The sequence below is a fragment of the Gobio gobio genome, assembly GCF_949357685.1.
Source record: "Gobio gobio genome assembly, chromosome: 13".
In the NCBI taxonomy this organism is placed as follows: domain Eukaryota; kingdom Metazoa; phylum Chordata; class Actinopteri; order Cypriniformes; family Gobionidae; genus Gobio; species Gobio gobio.
Window position 1 is genome coordinate 13,103,994 of NC_137106.1, and position 19,309 is coordinate 13,123,302.

At 38.4% G+C, this 19,309-nt stretch overlaps 1 protein-coding gene across 5 annotated transcripts in view; it reads left to right on the forward strand.

Moving 5' to 3' along the window:
• The window catches only part of ttc7b (tetratricopeptide repeat domain 7B), a 64,017-nt gene that overhangs the window by 35,293 nt on the left and 9,415 nt on the right, over nt 1-19,309 (forward strand). For 2 of the 5 annotated variants that reach the window (XM_079833490.1, XM_079833491.1), the window contains exons 17-18: nt 3,016-3,113; nt 18,244-18,384. In XM_079833490.1, the coding sequence (XP_079689616.1) occupies nt 3,016-3,113; nt 18,244-18,384 (239 nt within the window). Of the gene's footprint in view, nt 1-3,015; nt 3,114-3,974; nt 4,131-8,848; nt 8,900-18,243; nt 18,385-19,309 lie in introns of all 5 variants that reach the window. The other 3 variants (XM_079833487.1, XM_079833488.1, XM_079833489.1) reach the window with 3 other exon arrangements.

The window sequence follows — 19,309 nt, forward strand, 5'->3', positions numbered from 1 at the left end:
GTGTCGGCACTCACCATCACACATAAGACAGCACAGCATGTCTCTCTGACTGTGAGGAGCTAACCACACCTTCATTAAAAATAAATAAAAGCACAGCTCGTACCAGTGCTGCATACTATTGTTCAGTCCTGCTTTCTCTCGCTCGCTCTCGTTCTAATGGCCGAAATCCCAACCCCCCGCTTTCAGAACACTCCAGCTCTTCCTGTCAAACTGTCCTGAACTCCGTACCTGATGACAATCCACCAGAGACCAATTAGTGTCTGGACACTGTAACCAGACTCTGCCACTGCCACATATTCAGAGTCCCTCCCTCCAAACCCTGGGTAGCGCCACTGTGTCAGGACCACTTGAGCTCGTCCACACATATTCCTCAAAGCTAATAGATATTCAGACTCATCCTCAAACACCAAACAGTTGCTTCTCCATCAAAGGTTGTTGGGCGCCCTACAGAGACCGTATGATGAGGAGGAGGACGAGATGATGTACTGAAATTTTGGTCAAATTTGTCAAGGCAAAAAATTGTTGTGAGTAGTGTAGCAACGTATGAAGCACGGCTCACATGGAAGTCACTTCCAAACCAAACAGTTTTCTTTTGGTCAACACAGTGAATTTGCATAACCAACTTGAACCTGTTGCAGAATCCCTGATCATGTGGATTCCTATTGACTGGATTTAGAAAACATTTGCCTAATATCAGTAAATGTGACCGCATATTAAGGTGTTGGAATATAAGCCCCACTGTTCAGTTTACCTTTTTGTTTACTAGAATATATATCTCTCTTTTTTTTTTTTTTGCATGATTTGAGCTCCTTGTCAGAATTAATTGAAATATGTTATTGAATATATTTGCCTGGAAATGTTTGTCTCCCATAGAAGTAGATAACTTTATTTCCACATAGAAGATAGTTGGGGTGCACAAAATATTGTTTGTATTGTACAGCTGTTGGTTATTTAATTTTGCATTCTCCTTTTCTTCATTTAGATTGCCATCATCTAACTCTCACTTAAGTTAATCTTTAAAAACACTAATAATTTATGTAACCATTTATATAACGACAAACAAACAAACACGACTAAAACCTAAACGTACTTCAATGTCCAATGTATATATAGGATATACAAGATATGTTAGTGTCTTATGGGGACCTATTATATGTTTTGTTTTGTTTTTTTTTCTATAAATCTTGTTAAATTAGATCTAGGGTTTTGTATGTTTGTTTTTACTTGGTTAATGAAATGGGTGAAATTTTATTATACTTACCGGGGATACACGATATATCGAAATATCGCAAATGAAAATGTGCATATCACAACGGCATGAGATATCTGAATGATTTTAATCGGCTACTTACTTACGGAAAACATCTCATTCATCACGGCACCTGTTAGTGGGTGGGATATATTAGGCAGCAAGTGAACATTTTGTCCTCAAAGTTGATGCGTTTAGAAGCAGGAAAAATGGGCAAGTGTAAGGATTTGAGCGAGTTTGACAAGGGCCAAATTGGGATGCTTTGACCCAGTCATTTAGCATCTCCAAAACTGTAGCTCTTGTGGGGTGTTCCCGGTCTGCAGTGGTCAGTATCTCTCAAAAGCGGTCCAAGGAAGGAACAGCGGTGAACCGGCGACAGAGTAATGGGTGGCCAAGGCTCATTTATGCACATGGGGAGCGAAGGCTGGACGCTGTGGTCCAATCAAACAGACGAGCTACTGTAGCTGGTTCTGATGGAAAGGTGTCAGAATACACAGTGCGTCACAGTTTGTTGCATATGGGGCTGCATAGCCGCAGACCAGTCAGGGTGCCCATGCTGACCCCTGTCCACCGCCGAAAGCGCCAACAGTGGGCACGTGAGCATCAGAACTGGACCATGGAGGAATGGAAGAAGATGGCCTGGTCTGATGAATCATGTTTTCTTTTACATCACGTGGATGGCCGGGTGCGTGTGCGTTGCTTACCTGGGGAACACATGGCACCAGGATGCACTCTGGGAAGAAGGCAAGCCGGCGGAGGCAGTGTGATGCTTTGGGCAATGTTCTGCTGGGAAACCTTGGGTCCTGCCATCCATGTGGATGTTACTTTGACACGTACCACCTACCTGAGCATTGTTGCAGACTGTGTACACCCTTTCATGGAAACGTGGCTGTGGCCTCTTTCAGCAGGATAATGCACCCTGCCACAAAGTAAAAATGGTTCAGGAATGGTTTGAGTAGCACAACAACGAGTTTGAGGTGTTGACTTGACCTACAAATTCGATCCTCGTAACCGATCCATGGAGACCCCACCTCACAACTTACAGGACTTAAACTAACATCTTGGTGCCAGATACCACAGCACACCTTCAGTGGTCTAGTGGAGTCCATGCCTCAATGGGTCAGGGCTGTTTTGGCTGCAAAAGGGGGACCAACACAATATTTGGAATATTCTGTCATAATGTTATGCCTGATCACTGTACATGATTATATCATTTTCAGTTTTTAAATATAAAAAAAAAAAAATTGTAATTGATTTTACACACTTAATGCAACATCGTATTGCATATTGAATATCGCATTATTTAAAACGGTATTGCATATCGTGCAGCCCTAATACTTACATTCCCATATGATCTCATATCTTGGGATCATATTATCATCATCATCATGACTTGAGTTTGGGCACTTTTAAATTGGACCAATATGCAACCACTTAGCAATTCCCTTTCAGCCATTCAGAGCACACAGGCAACCACCTGGTATTGTCCTAATAACCACCCTTAACACCCTAGCATCCCGGCGCCAAGTCTACTCAAGCTCGCATTTTCTTATGATTTTCTCTATTTATTCTCTTATTTCGACGCTCCTTTTCAGATGAACAGTGTTGCAGGACCATTGTGGTTGTCTGTGCTATAGCAGTGTGCCATGAGTGAAATTTCTGAGGGTTTCATCATTCTGTGTGTATTGATGTGCTAGGATCACGTGCTTGACTGAATCTCTAATTTTAATGTCTTAATTACCTCTTCTTATCTTCTGTGTGTGTAGTGATTCTGGGAGGGGGAGCAGTCTGTTAGACAGAGCTGTTGCTGACCGTCGCCAGCTGAACGCCATGACACTACCTGACTTTAGTGATGCAGAGACAGGTGAGCACACACACACACACACACACACACACACACACACACACACACACACACACACACACACACACACACACACACACACACACACACACACACACACACACACACACACACACACATTAATGTCCCTACATCTATATCTCTATAATTATTGTGGCAACTTTAATGGTGAGTTTGCATAACCATGACAACCGACATTAGCTTTGCTGTCATTTTAACTGTATTTCTTGCATCTCTCTCTCTCTCTCTCTGTCTCTCAAATGTATCTCTCTCTCTCACTGTAATGTACATTTTAACTTTTTGAATTTCTATAGCTGTAATCCTTGTAGATGGGTCATATTGAAGGACTTATATTTTGTTTTTCTATGAAAACGCACTGTATGAATAATGCTTTGACTCCAACTTTCGCATGAAATTTTGTTCCCAGTATCTTGTGCAGCGAGTAGAGTAATTAGATAAAGAGGGCTGAGATGAGTGCAGGTGTTTATTTGCTGCGTTTGCACAGCAGTGATGGCGGAGGGTTTCTCTGCTGTGTATGCAGACAGTAAACATGTCATCTAGTCTCCGTGATTCAGCAGTTACCCATTTTACTTTACAATCTGAGCTTCCTGCTCCAGCTGTTCAGTACTGGTTATTAATTTTTGTTTGGTTTTATTATTCTTTTAACCTTTTCCATTTATTTTAGGGCTGTCAAACAATTAAACATTGTAATTCATTTTGATTATGTTTAATGTTGTTAAGATGCATGTTGAATTAACGCTTCCCTATGACAGCCCTAAATATCTAATGTCTTTTTCCTTCTGTATTCTTAGTTTTTGTTTATTTTATATCGCATTTTCATTTTCTTATATTTATTCCCAGCCTCTCATGCCTCTTCCTCCCTCTCGGGGTCAGAACCTGTATCTCCTATTTTTCCATCCTTCTATTCTCCACCTCCACCCAAGATTGAATCCACTCAGAGGCGCAGCAGCCATGCTTTCTGTGACCACGCCCCCTACCGACGCTTCTCCTCAGCCAGTAATTCACTGTGCACCTTGTGTGTGTTTTTCAGCCAAAGCCTGGCATGAGTCTCCTCTCACTAGCCAATCCCCTGCCACTAACTGCACTGCTCTGCCTGAACAGCCCCACCCACCATCCCAATTCATTTGGGATTTGGTTAAGTGTGTTTGGTGGCTTGTTTGCTGCTGCAGTTTGAATTGGTATTGAAGCAGAGTTTGCCTTTTGAAGGCCTCGTTTTGAAGATTCCAGTCTCTAAAAACCATCAGGCACTAATGGAATTGTAATATGATTTGAACCATTCCAAGAAGCAATTTTAAGGCTGTGTTTAAAAAATGTTTCTTGTTGAAAGTACAGTGCACTGATGGCAAGTAGAAAAAGAAAATGCTATTATGTGAATAAGTACTATTGTTTCAAGATCTGCAGAGGAGTTAGATGTAGCCTATTGTTATGGTGTGTCCAGTTATGGCTTGTATCAGCTGTAAAAAGACATTCATTGAGTACAGGGCTGTTATAAGACTCGAAATGTCACTGGCAGGATGATGTGATGGTGTGGGTTCAGGGATCCAGTGGCCCATGAGGCTGACACTAAGCTCTTAATCTCCACTGGCTCCTGGGGAACCGAAAGACAGAGAAGCAGTGACACTTGCTATCAGCTAGCCGTTTAAGATCTGGGATCATATCCACACTTGTATCATCAGAGAGAGAGAGAGAGTACATCAGATTTCCTATGTTACTCAAACTCACTCATACTGCCGTTTTTTCACCTTTCTCTTCATCCAAGATGCTTTCCTCCTTTGGCCCTGTATACGTTTTATATAAACCATCTGTTTTGAGTAATCCGGTCAGGCGAGACAGATTGCTGTTTACATCTGGTATTTTGTGACAAGATTTTGATGGGAGGGTCTTTGGTTTTATCGTGGAATACTCTACAACTTAGTGGGGTCAGTAAAATTTTGTGGTCACACTTTAGATAAGGGTCCAATTCTCACTATTAACTTAAGACCTTTGCCTCAATAAACTCCTAATCACTGCTTATTAGGCCTGTCGCAATAATCAATATATTGCACATATAAATGTCAACGCAGAATGACGAGTGTTAAAGCCGTTTCACAAGGGAAAATGTTTATTTACTATTCATTCAATTTTTTATTTTTTTATTTAGGATCATATATTTTTTACCCTTAATTTCCATGATCTAAAGAATTAAAAGGTTGTCATTTGAAAGTGTGTAGGTCTACTTGCATTATTATGCTGTTATATTAGGATTAAATATTCAGTGGCATAAAATAGTCTTAAAATTACAATAATATCATTTATCGCAATTATTTCTGGGACGATATATCGCGAAACAAAAAGTAGTTATCGTGACAGGCCTACTGCTTATTGATAGTTAGTAAGGTAGTTGATAAGTTTAGGTATTGGGTAGGATTAAGGGATGTATAATATGGTCATGCAGAATAATGCATTAATATGTGCTTTATAGTACTAATAAACAGTCAATATCCTAGTAATATGCATGTTAATAAGCAACTAGTCAATAGTGAGAATTGGACCCTAAACCAAAGTGTTACCAACTATGAATTAATACTTTTATTCTGCAAGGACACATTAAATTGATCAAAAGTGACAGTAACAACATTTATAATGTTACAAAAGATTTCTCTTTTTCAAATAAATGTTTTTTTTAAGGAATCCTGAAAAAAAGATTAGTATCGTTTCCACAAAAATATTAAAGCAGCACAAAAATATTTCAACATTGGTAAAAATAATAAATGTTTCTTAGCACCGAATCAGCATATTAGAATGATTCCTGAAGGATCATGTGACACTGAAGACTGGAGTAATGATGCTGAAAATTCAGCTTCGATCACAGGACTAAATTACATTTAAAAAAACGTAATAAAATAGAAAACATCTATTTGAAATTCTAATAATATTTCACAATATTTATGTTTTTACAGTATTTTTGATCCAATAAATATTGCCTTGGAGAGCATAAGACACTTTCAAAAAACGGACAAAAAAAATTGTCAACTGTTGCTTCCAAATGTACTTCGTGCAACTTTTCACACAAATTGATATGCTGAAAATATTATTTGTCCTGAAAAGTCTATTAAATTAGAAGAATAAACAGTGGACTTAAACGATTAGTCAAAAAATGTGGACAGTGCTGAATTTAGGCCTAAATGGAGTGCAAAACCAAAAGGTTATTCATCCTGCACACTGCGTCTTGGACAACAGTGAAGAACTGCCTACTCACCTGTCAGTTATCTGTTGGGCTACAACATTTAAACTTTGCCGGTTGCCTTTAACTGCTTAAAATTGGTTATTTTATAGTGAAAGGATTAGTTCACTTCAAAATGGAAATGTCCTGATAATTTACTCACCCCCATCTCATCCAAGATGTTCATGTCTTTCTTTCTTCAATCGAAAAGAAATGTAAGTTTTTTGAGGAAAACATTCCAGGATTTTTCTCCATATAATGGACTTCAATGGCAACCAACAGGTTGAAGGTCCAAATCAATGCCGTTTCAAAGCACTTCGAAGGGCTTCAGAGGCTCTGCACGATCCCAGCTGAGGAATAGGGTCTTATCTAGCGAAACCATCACTCATTTAAAAAAAAAAAAAAGAAAAAGAATCATTTACATACTTTTTTAACCTCAAATGTGTGACTTCTGTACTCTGCTTCATGGCGTATGTCATCTCATGTTCTCCTCCAACTTTAAAATGGTCCAACATCATTGTTTTACCTTTATTTTTGTAAAGGGCGGTTTGATCTAGTCTTTGCACGTTCCAGGGTTTTTTCATCATATAATAGTTTTCAGTTGCAACCAAAATGCTGAAGGTCCAAATCAATGCAGTTGCAAAGGGCTTCGATGGGCTCCAAAGGCTCTGCGTGATCCCAGATGAGGAATAGGGTCTTATCTAGCGAAACCATTGGTCATTTTAAAAAAATAAAATAAAATGAATACTTTTAACCTAAATTGTTCATTTTGTGCAGCTCTGCGAGGAGCTAAGGATGACGTAATTACATCAGAACGGTCACATTAGACGTAGGCAGAAGTCCCGCCCCCGTGTTGACAATGCGCTCGTATGAAGAATAATACAAACGCCCTTTAGCTAAAAAAACAACAACGATATATCCCTAATTTTGAAGTTGAAAATGTAGTGTGTTTTTTTTAATGACCGATGGTTTCGCTAGATAAGACCCTAATCCTCATCTGGGATCACGCAGAGCCTCTGGAGCCCATCGAAGTGCTTTGAAACGGCATTGATTTGGACCTTCAGCATTTTGTTGGCAACTGAAAACTATTATATGATGAAAAACCCTGGAATGTTTTCTTCAAAATACTTAGTTTCTTTTCGACTGAAGAAAGAAAGACATGAACATCGTGGATGAGATGGGGGGTGAGTAAATTATCAGGAAATTTTCATTTTGGGGTGAACTAATCCTTTAACACTGGGTCGGTACTTCCACCTACGTCACGAGTGTGACCTTTCCAACGTGATGGCATCATACGTCGTGCAAAAGCAGAACACCGAAGTCATGCATTTGAGGTTGAAAAGTAGATAAATGTTTTTTTTTATTATTAAGAAAATGACCGCTGGTTTCGCTAGATAAGACCCTATTCCTCAGCTGGGATCGTGCAGAGCCTCTGAAGCCCTTCGAAGTGCTTTGAAACGGCATTGATTTGGACCTTCAACCTGTTGGTTGCCATTGAAGTCCATTATATGGAGAAAAATCCTTGAATGTTTTCCTCAAAAAAACTTACATTTCTTTTCGACTGAAGAAAGAAAGACATGAACATCTTGGATGAGATGGGGGTGATTAAATTATCAGGACATTTCCATTTTGAAGTGAACTAATCCTTTCACTATAAAATAACCAATTTTAAGCAGTTAAAGGCAACCGGCAAAGTTTAAATGTTGTAGCCCAACAGATAACTGACAGGTGTGTAGGCAGTCCTTCACTGTTGTCCAAGACGCAGTGTGCAGGATGAATAACCTTTTGGTTTTGCACTCCATTTAGGCCTAAATTTAGCACTGTCCACATATGATCAGAGCAACCGAGACCAATATTAATACCAGGTGTAAACTTTATTTCTCTCTGTCTGTCTTCTGTAATGCTGTGCATGTGATCTGCTACAACTATCCTCGCTGTGCAGTGTTTGTGCATCGAAATCATTGCATTAACTCACACACAGTGTCACGCACCTGCCAGTTCATGTCCACAGAGCGTGTGAATCACAGATACAGGGCCATTACCTGCTCAGGACTCATGACACTTTGGTTTGTGGTATATAGAAAGTCAGACAGAATCAGTTTCTTTTTTTTCTATTATACTTCTCTGTATCTGCGTCTCATTTTGAAGGCTGCGTCCTCCAGAGGTCGCATTTGAAGGCTGCATACGCCATCGAGGCGGTCTCGTTTAAGAAAAGTAGCCGTTAGATTTCAAAGTAAGAAAGAAATTACAGTATTTTACACCTCACGAGGATAACAGTCAGTTTTATGGTTACTTTTCTTAAGGAATAACAGTCAGTTTTATGGTTAGTTTTCTTAAACAACACATCCTTAATGTTGTATGCAGCCTTCAAATGTGACCTCTGGAGGACGCAGCCTACGAAATGAGATGCAGGTTTCTGTAAACTTTCTGTTGTTGTGTTTGTTGTTGTTGTTTTTGTTCCAAATTTTTATGAGTAATTGCCCCCTTTTTGTTGTTCTTTTTGGTTTCCAAGGCAACCTTCCAGATGCTTTCTTTCATGGTTTTGACTCATTTTTTGGGGTTTGTAAGTAGCTCTTGCTGTTACTGCTCTACCTCCACACACACTTTTAAAACACTCACCTGCTTTTTTGCCTCGCTGGCCTTCTCCCCCTTGGCAGAGTGCACCCACCACCTGTCACCTGTCTGTTAAAAGATTCCAACACACTCCGGCATAATGTGTTCAATGGGCGCGTTGCGTTTTACCTTTTGTTTTGCCCTCTTATTGTGTGTCCTCTCCTGGCGTTTTGTGTCCCAGGCCTCTGTGTGCTGGAGAGAGACATAAAAGCACTCTTTGGCCTCAGTTCTTAATAATTAAAGAGACAGTTGTGTTCCTCCAGGCTTTTCAAACAGGGTTTAACACATACTGCTGCTTAAAGCCAAACACTTATGGGTACAACTTAGTTTAATTATACTTTTTATATATATATATATAATTACTATAGTTGTTATCATTTTTAATGGTATGGCAAGTATTATTAAGTATCACTTTGAAACTTGTGCTGCATTTATGCTACTGAGATGAATGACACTTTAATCTTGCATATATATATATATATATATATATATATATATATATATATATATATATATATATATATATATATATATATATATATATATATATATATATATAGTGCTGTCAATTAAGTGCTGTCCATTAATTGTGATTAATCGCATCCAAAATGAAGGTTTGTGTTTAAATGTATACATGTATATGTGTGTATTTAAATATACATCATAATTATACATACACATATATTATGTAAACACAAACTTTTATTTTGGATGCGATTTAATATTAATATTGTGTTTAATAATAATGTTAATATTATAAATGTCTTAAACATCACTTTTGATCAACTTGATGCATCTTTGATGAATAAAAGTATAATATTCATTAAAAATCGGACTGACCCCAAACTTTTGAACGTTAGCGTACGAGTAAATGTACACACTGCTTGTCTCTTATCACAAAATCCCTATAAAAGCTGTCCAACATTGACACTATTTGTTTTTCAGTTTAGTTTGTTTTGAAGCAAAACTTTCAATGTAATATGAAACTACAGTTTTGTGATTTTAAAAATTCATAAAGTATTCTAAATAGATTTGGTGTTTCAGGAGAGCATTGACCTTGTCTGAAATGTGTTCAAATTTTTTTAACCATTAATCCAAAATTGGACTTAAGCTATATTAATTCCTTTTGATAGTCCACAGTTTAATCCCAGTTTAAGATTATTGTTTCATTTTATTTGAAACCTGAGTGAAGTCGACCACATTTAGAGCGACTTTTACTGATCCTCTAATTATTTTAACAGTTATTATTTATATGTTGATGATTTGTCCTTAGGGACATTTGATATAAAGTGTGTGTGCAGTATCTGATGGAATAACACCCAGGTCTCTGGACCGTAGATTACGAGCTCTAATTTCCTCTAGTGTCTCATATTTAGCAGCTGTTTCTAAACTCCTGGCTCTGTTAACAGAGCGATGAAACGTTTAAGAGGACGGGAGCACTGGTGTCATGGTCGTGCTGAGAGGTGCTCATTTAGAGCCAAATGCGATGGACACAATATCCGGAAAGAATCGTAGCCTGTAAAAATCTAATATAGGTATACTGTCCCACATAAATGGAATTAATTGATTTTAGGGACTTGACAAATTGATTGCAAATTGCTGGAGAAAATTGAAAATATTCGGAATTAAGAAGTTGACTTTGTAGGTGAATTTAATGGGGGGGGAAATGTGCCCTGTGTTTAATAGAAATAAATTCATAGGGTAAAAGTATTCTAACTTGCCAGTAATTATGAATTTGAATGTGCCTATTTGCAACAAAAAAGTTGATGACATATGCTGTGTACAAGTTATCGTAAGCTTCTAGGAATACAAAAAGGGGGGTTGCATTACAAACAAATGTAGACTTGCTGTAATTTACAGTAGGTTCTGGTGAAGAAAGTACTGTCTCTTTAAAAACACTTCTGCTTTTTAAATGTGTGTAATGATGCTTTCTCACTCTTAGCATGTGGCTCCATGGTCACGCTCTTTCTGCAGCCTGGTCTGATGCATCATGGGTGTCTGTTTGAGTTTGTGTGTGCGCACACGCATGTGCTTAAAAGAGATGTGAAGTTGCTGACTGTTTATCTAGAAAGTTCTTGTCAGTCATCAACTTCAGCCCTACAGAGTGACGGCAGCTCTTGGACCTATCGACAGCCTCCCCTACTTCAGTCAAGTATGAGGATCATTTTAAGTAGAGACTTGAAGGGATAGTTCATTTGGAATAATTTATTCATGTTGTTCTAACCTGTATGAAATTAGTAGTTTAGGAGAATGTCCAAGCTGCACTTCTATTCAGTAAAAAAATGAATGGGGACAGATGCTGTTAAGTTCCAAAAGGATAAAACAGCTTGATTAAAAGTAGTATATTTCACTTTTTAATTATTAAATTGGAAAATAATGGTTTTCTTATGTAATATATATTAAATAGTATTGTCAACATTAACGCGTGCAGTTGATTTTTTTCCAGTTTAACACATTCAAAATATTTAATGCAATTGGCTAGTGTTACATTATATGATCGCTCTCTTATTCATGCAAATGCTTTTAAACCATTCAAGTGCGACGACAAAAGAGAATGCACTGTCTATGAATGTCCTGACACACGTGATGCACCGTAATGCCGCAGTGACACTGGACTGAGCTTACGAAATTTCTTTGGACACTGCAACGGTCGTGATATGACATCACTATCTGAAGTGTCTTTTTAAAAACATGAATTCAACATATAACAAAAAAATATATACTATCTACTCGACTTTACTGCAAAAATATTGTTCTTTTAATTAAGCCAAGAGGTCATGCCGTGACGCATCTATTTTCTACTGGTCACACGTCATCACAAATTCACCAAGGGGGTAATCCAGCACCCGGAAAGCGTACCTTCCATAGGGGCAGCCATTGCTAACCAAGCCATCACCTGCTGTTAGCATCCCATTGACTCCCATTCATTTTGGCGTCACTTTGACAGCGAATAACTTTACATCTGAGGTGTTTAAAGACTCCATTTGACCACTGTTTATTTCTAAAGAAACACGACCGTGTATAAAAGGCTCCATTACCTTGTATCTTACACTATCGCCCCATAGAAGCCATTTTTGTAAAAATAGGCTAACGATTGCGTCATAACCACGCGACTCTCTGTCGCATTGTAGAGAAATGACCGTATAGACAGGAGGAGAAGCTCGCAGGCAATCTTTTACTGTCTATGAGGCAATCGGGGGGACGTGGAGGCATAAAGTCAGATAAAGTCAAGGGAGAAGCATGGGGAGAAGCCCATAGAGAGCCAAAAGCAACGGGACAAAATATTTCAACAACGTGATTCAGATTTCACTTTGCACAACTACTACAAGACTTACAACTGTCAGACTGGTTGCTCACGTCACATCTACGTCGTCAAGCTCAGTCTGAGGCTGCGCAGTACGCTCAGCCATCAGGAAGTGAGTGCTTCTAATTGACTTCACTTTTCCCCGTCGAATAAATATTTTGTAACATTATACATATCTTTACACTCCTTTTAAATCAACAGCGGTCATAAAGGTTTGGAACAACATGAGAGTAAGAAACGTGACAATTTTTAATTTAACAAGAGATTGTTTGTGTACAAGTACAACCTAGGACAGCCATTAATGATCGTTTGCTCATGTATTAAATGTCCTATTTCACAGTTTAAATTGGTTCATTCTTTTGAGGGTTTTTTTATGGCTGGTGGTATAGGACATTCATGAAGAGATCCCCTGGAAGCCTTTCAAACTCAGTACAGATGAGGTCAGATTCTCAGTGTTTGGTCCAGTGATCCATGGCTTTTTCCCCGGTCGCTATAGAAATGCTAAACACAGGAGCAGCAACTATGGTTTTGACTCAACAGGCTCATTTCTAAAGAGAAAGAAACTGAGATGTACTGGGATCGATTTCAGTATGAATGTGTTTTATGTCCTGCTGGTCTGGTCGATAAAGTCCAGCCTATGACTCATAGAGTCTCTTGAGGATTCTTAATATGTTCCTCTGAACCCCGACAGGGACTTTAATGACCACACTGATGCCCAGACCACAGCTCTGCTGGGCACTGCACGTCCAGACAAATAGGGACTCTGTGATCGCTGAACTGCAGGGGGCAATTTCATTTCGGTTCACCCAGTTCAGGAAACTGATGTGGTGTCTTCAGTTCATCTCCTGGAATCTGGCAAATTGAAAAGGAGCTGAGGCCAAATCTGGAATTTATTGGTAAATCAGTTAAAGGAATAGTTCACCCAGAACTGAAAGTTCATTTACAAACCCAAATGGATGGGTACTTTAAAGGGATCTATATGACTGACTTATGGACTGTATTTTTAAAGGGGTCTTGAACTGCATTGTTTTATAATGTTTCCTTTGGTGCACTTATAATGAATTTTACACCAAAAATTGTCATAATTAAGAAATAAATGGGATTTTTCCTGCCCTGATTTTAGCCCTTTGATTTGAATGCTCTGTTTGAAGGTCAGTGTCTGCTGTGAGACTTCAGTGTAAACGCCCACTGCTGTGATTTGCTGACATCTTTGCATATGAAATAGCTAGTATTGCATGCGGAATTCTCTCGAAGACCTTTGGCACGTTTTAACTATTACAGCTCTCAAGGTTAACTAACCGTGAAAAGTGTTGATTATAGCATTATATTTAGCTATATGGCATTATTTTTGGATTGTGGAATGAAAGGTTGCAGTGATGAGCATTAGCCGATCATAGACATGTTGAGCGCATGAATACAGTGATCTCATTCAACTCGATTTCTGCCCACTAACAGATGCTTTCATCATAACTAACAGTGCAAACACAATGTAAATTAGAGATTCGTTGATTACGGGAGTTTTGGGGCGAGTCTGATAAAGGGTGCTTTCACATCTCTAGTTCGGTTAATTTGGTCTGAACCAAGGGCAAACAATAATACATTGTAGCATTTTTCTGCTTTTTTGGTTCCTTTTCACATCACACGGATTGCTTTGGTCCGAACCAGTTGAAACGAACCAAAATACAGTCACATGACAACATCCACATCGCTCATTGGCCATTGCGTATTTCCTGAACTGCACTGCGCAGGCTGGTTTTGTCCCTGGCCATAATCTATTACATTGTTTGTATACACCACATTATGCAAACAACACATTTCTATAATTAAGCGCGGATGCGGCTTGAAAACAACGTTCTAATGCACTGCAAACAGCGAGTGTGCATCGCTTGTCACTTCAAGAGAAGATCGCGCCATTCTTGTGAGTTTTTGAAAGTTGGGACCTAATATGGTCATCAGACCAAATTTCTATGAGGCTCCGCACCTCCTCACTACTCCAACTTTGTCCGCGAGCTGCCATGCTAAAGTGCAAACTGTCAACAAACACATCCTCATCACATAATGCACAGCGCAGCTGACTACGGCAGCTGGTTTAGTCCAAAAATGATCAGTACTTTTTGCTGTTGGGTCTGTTCGAGGTCGGATCACGTTCTCACCACAAACGAACTGCTCCAGAGTTCGTATGAAAGCGTACCGAGAACATCTCTTCAAGGAGGTCTCGGTACGCTTGTTTGGTCCGCTTTTGGTGCGCACCCAAGTGCGATTGCTGCTTTCACACCTGACCAAACGAACCGCACCAAAGGGGAAAACGAACTCTAGTACGATTCAACCGAACTAAAAAGGCAGTTGTGAAAGCACCCAAACTCACGCTGTCTGATTAACAGCTCCAGCGTAAAGGGAGGGTTCTTTGATCGCTTTCTGTATATAATTTAATCACAGTTTAAATACCAGATTTTCATCCTACTGAGAGAAACAATGTGAAGTTGAACGTTTAGTCCCTGGTTTGATTTACTGACACATAGACAAAAAACACCTGACTGTACATGAATCATTACATATCAGAAATCACTGATCACAGATCAGGCATTAGAATTAACACGGTTACTTAAATGTTGTCGAGTCCATATCGTAAAAGTCTGTTTGCAAAGCCTGCACCAAAATTTCTACTGATTTACCAAAGAATCCACAGTGAAATGTACAGAATAAAAATAAATAATGCTCAACTGAGACATTCACATTGCATTAGGATCCTTTGGAAGGTAACGTTATTTGTAGTCCCTCCTGTATTGCTCTTCTCGCCTCGTCATCTCACTAACACACCAGTAGGCGTGGCCAAAGTTGCGACGATGAAGTAGGCGTTGATTTTCTTCTGCAGAGGCGGTCTTTCACCTATCTATAGGCTCATTGTCTAGGAGTCATTATCTTGGCTTGGTTACAATGAAAGCTATTTTTAGACTAACAAGGAAGTTTTCATTTCTGAAAGTTACAGGATATTCTTATAGTATGATGACCTGTATGTCAAAATCTCAAGGAAAATTTGATTTCTCAGTTCATGACCCCTTTAATTCTTCTGATTCCTTATGATACCTATATGTGAGGAAAAGACCTATAAATTGAGTTGGTATTCACTGAATATTATGAATATTTGTTTTGTGGGTGGATTGTTTTTTTCAGTCTGATCATTTGATCAGATCTGCAAATTGAAAATGATGGTAAAGGATGATCGAAATGTCATTTTGGGTGAACTATCCATTTAATTGAAGGCACTCGTATTTAAGCTGAGCCGACAGGAAAACAACCTCATTTGCTTTGATCTTTTGTTCTAGTGTTAAATTTGTATGGAATTCAAGTTAAAATTTGTAATTTTAAAATGCAGGGTTTAGTAAATTTGTGGAAAGTATCAGCAAATGTGCTTTATTGTTTACTATTGATAATCTTATGCTGTTTGTACGCGTTTTAAGGTGTGTGTGTCTAAAGGCCCGTTCACACCAAGGACTATAACGATACATTTACATTCATATTTATGCATTTGGCAGACGCTTTTATCCAAAGCGACTTACATTGCATTCAAGGTACACATTTTACATTTTGTCAGTTCTTGCTTTCCCTGAGAATCGAACCCATGACCTTGGCGTTGCTAGCGCCACGCTCTACTATTTGAGCTACAGGAAAGCCTGTAGCTCACGATAATGATAAATATATAGTTTTACAAATAGTTCTAAATTTAAAAGAATAGCCGTGCCCACACCCCAACTATAACAATACGATATTTTTGGAATCACTTTCAAAACAATTGTTTACATGATGAATGATGAAAACATTGAGAGCCAATCAGTCACGCATTGGTATGGACCCTAATATAGTTAACGGTATAGTTATCGTTCTTGGTGTGAACGGGCCTTAAATGTGTTTGTAAAATTGTTGTCCACCTTTTGGAACCCTGAGAGTTGAGTCCATAGTGTTGGATCTCTGAATCTTTGCTGTTTCTTTACCCTTGTGTTTCCTAAAGACCCTCTGACATGTCTAGATGACTGGTGTTCATTTGTCGTAATTTTTTTAGAATGAACATTAGAATTGAAAATCCCTGTTAAAGATGATCCTCTTCATATGTATCCCATTGGAATCAAGATATTTTTAAACCCAAACTCTTGTGTGTTAAATGTATAAGAAGAACCTGTGTTATTTTACTATTATTTTACACACTTATAGTATTTATTAATATTTTGATAAATTAGCTGGGGGCCAAGCACCAAAGGTGCGTAGGCACCTATTGTAATCCTTGGCATTCTTATTATTATTCTTCCGTTTGTTGTTCTTCTTCTTCTGTTGAGGAAGTCAATGGAAGCCCATATAAGCACTTGTGGGAAAGTTATGAAATTTGGCACACAGATAGAGGACAGTCTGAACTGTCTCTAACTCAATCCCTGTAGCGCCACCAACTGTCCAAACTTTCATTCACATTTATGGTAATAACTTTTGAACCGTAAGGACTATATTTTTCCGCCATTTTGAATTTTTCTGGGGAAAAAAATACTTTTCCAAACACCTCCTAGGCCGTTGCTCTGATTTTCACAAAAATGTAACGAGATCATCTTCAGACCATGCTGACAAAAGTATTGAAATTCAAGTTGATTCGTCGAACTGTTCTAGAATAACGGACAAACGAATTTGACAAAGAGTGCGCCAAAATGGACGTGAAGCTATATATCTGCCACGCTTTAGCGAATTCTAATCAAACTTGGTGTGTTATGACAACCATGACCTTTCGGCGCTGTGCCACCTAGTGGTCAGGAGATATAAAAACGTCTCTTTTTGCTTATAACTTCTAAACAATTTGGCCAAAGATCACAAAACTGTGGGCTGTTTAGATTCAATGCAGCATGCCAAGCTGAAAGATATCAGTCATTTTGGCAATTTTGTTGTAAAATACTATATTTTACGAACGCATTGGCGTATCCATGCCCTTGACCATAAAAGTACTCAAAAAGCTTTTGGGGCAGCGCCACCTTGTGGTCAACAATTATAATTTATATTTGGATTTTTCCAAAAATGTGATTAACTTTTGAGTACATTAGCCTATCGTAATGAAACCATTACAGCCAAACTTCCTGTCTGCCATTTTGATGTTCTTTTTAAAAAAAAATTATTTCAAACTCCTCCTAGACGTTTGTCCGATTTTCACCAAATTCTAGTCAGATCATCTTCAGACCATGCCGACAAAAAGTTATGGATTTCGTGTCGATAGGCGAACTTGTTTTTGTATATCGCAGCAACAAATTTGAGGCATGATGCCAAAATTACTCTGAGGCTGTATCTCTGCATTGCTTTGGCATATTGACACCAAACTTTGCATGTGTCATTGTCACCTCACTCTGACTGCAACCCATCAATTTGGTCAGAGCGCCACCTATTCATCAAAAATTATCAACCATTAAATCAAATTACCAGTGACTGTATTAGATTTTTTGCCTAAATCATCTAAATGTCTTTAATTGCTCATTGTTGCAGTTGGTCTGATGCTCCCAGCTATGTTGGCATGACTTATCGTGTTCTTTGTGCTTGGCCCCGATAATTGCAGCTTGCAGCTATATATTTTTTTAAATATAGTTAAAGTTGTAGTAATTTTGTAATGTGCTTGTCATTTTTATTTATTTATTTTTGCTTTAATTTATTTTTACATTTTATATTAGTTTTAGTCATTTTAGTACTTCAACTTAAACATATTTTATTTCAGTTGTCAAGGCAACAGTTTTTTTTTTTTGTATTTCATCTAATATTAACAATTTTTAGTTTTAGTTAACAATAACAACACTGCTGAGAACAGCGTTTAGTTATGATCACCTGCTTTTTGGCCTTCATGTGAAAATAAACAAAATACTAGATGACCCCTAAAGGCTGGTGTGTTGTGGATTAATGGCATATATGGGCTGGCCATATATGTAGAGACGCTCCATTGTACATGTCATCGCTGACTGTCCGTATTTCCACTGCAGGTTCCGTCCACGCCACCTCCATAGCAGCGTCACGGGTGGAACAGGCGCTGTCTGAGGTGGCATCCTCCCTCCAGAGCAGCACTCCAAAACAGGGACCCCTCCACCCTTGGATGACCCTCGCCCAGATCTGGCTGCATGCTGGTATAAACCACACCCATAGCACTCATTTGCATCTTGTTAACAAGCCATGCCCACCTCATATTTTACACTGCATATTCTGCACAGCATATTCTGTAGCCTTGCTATAAAATACCTACTTAATTTATTTTTAAAAAACTGTAAGAGTGCACCATGTTCAATTTTAGAAAGCTTATTCCTCAATGCTTTGTGAACCCAGGTTGTTATTAATAGCTGCCTTTGTCCAAACAAGTACATTAGGAAAACCACATCCAGCAGGATCAAATTACCCATCTGGATACTTTTGCTCTCTGTCTACAATCAGCATTTACAGATAGACAAGCAATTGTGCATATTTGTGAATGTGGCTGAATTTTAGCAATAAAGTTTAGGAAAGTTTTGCATCTTAATGGATATGATGATAGCAACTCCAAGGTCATGGGTTGGATTCCCATTCCACGATAAAAGGGGGCGTGTGTTTTTTATGCTCATACCTTGTGAATTAGTTTGTTCACAGAAGTGACAGATGCAGTGTCATCGGCAGTGCAGATATGGCTTTTGTTGATCCTGGTTTCATTTGATTGGTAACAGCCCTATAGTGTCTTACAATTCTAACTGAATTTATTGTTTAAATTTTAAGAATATGGTATAAAAGATGATACATGCATTTAATAAGGTATATCATCTTTTATGCCATATTCAGTAGGAGTCAGCACGTCAGTGTCTTAATGAGTCATTGAATAAATCATTCAAACTGCTTCAAATTCAAATTCATTTAAAGGGGTGGTTGATGTAAATGTCAAAATGGCTGAAAAGCTAAATTCTAAATTCTTTCTTAAATATTATCAAAATTTGAATTATATTCGAATACTAAAGGCAATAGGGGGAAAAAGTACTGTATTGTCTCCTATGCCCGCAAGAGGGTGCAAGCGAGGGCAACAAGCAAATG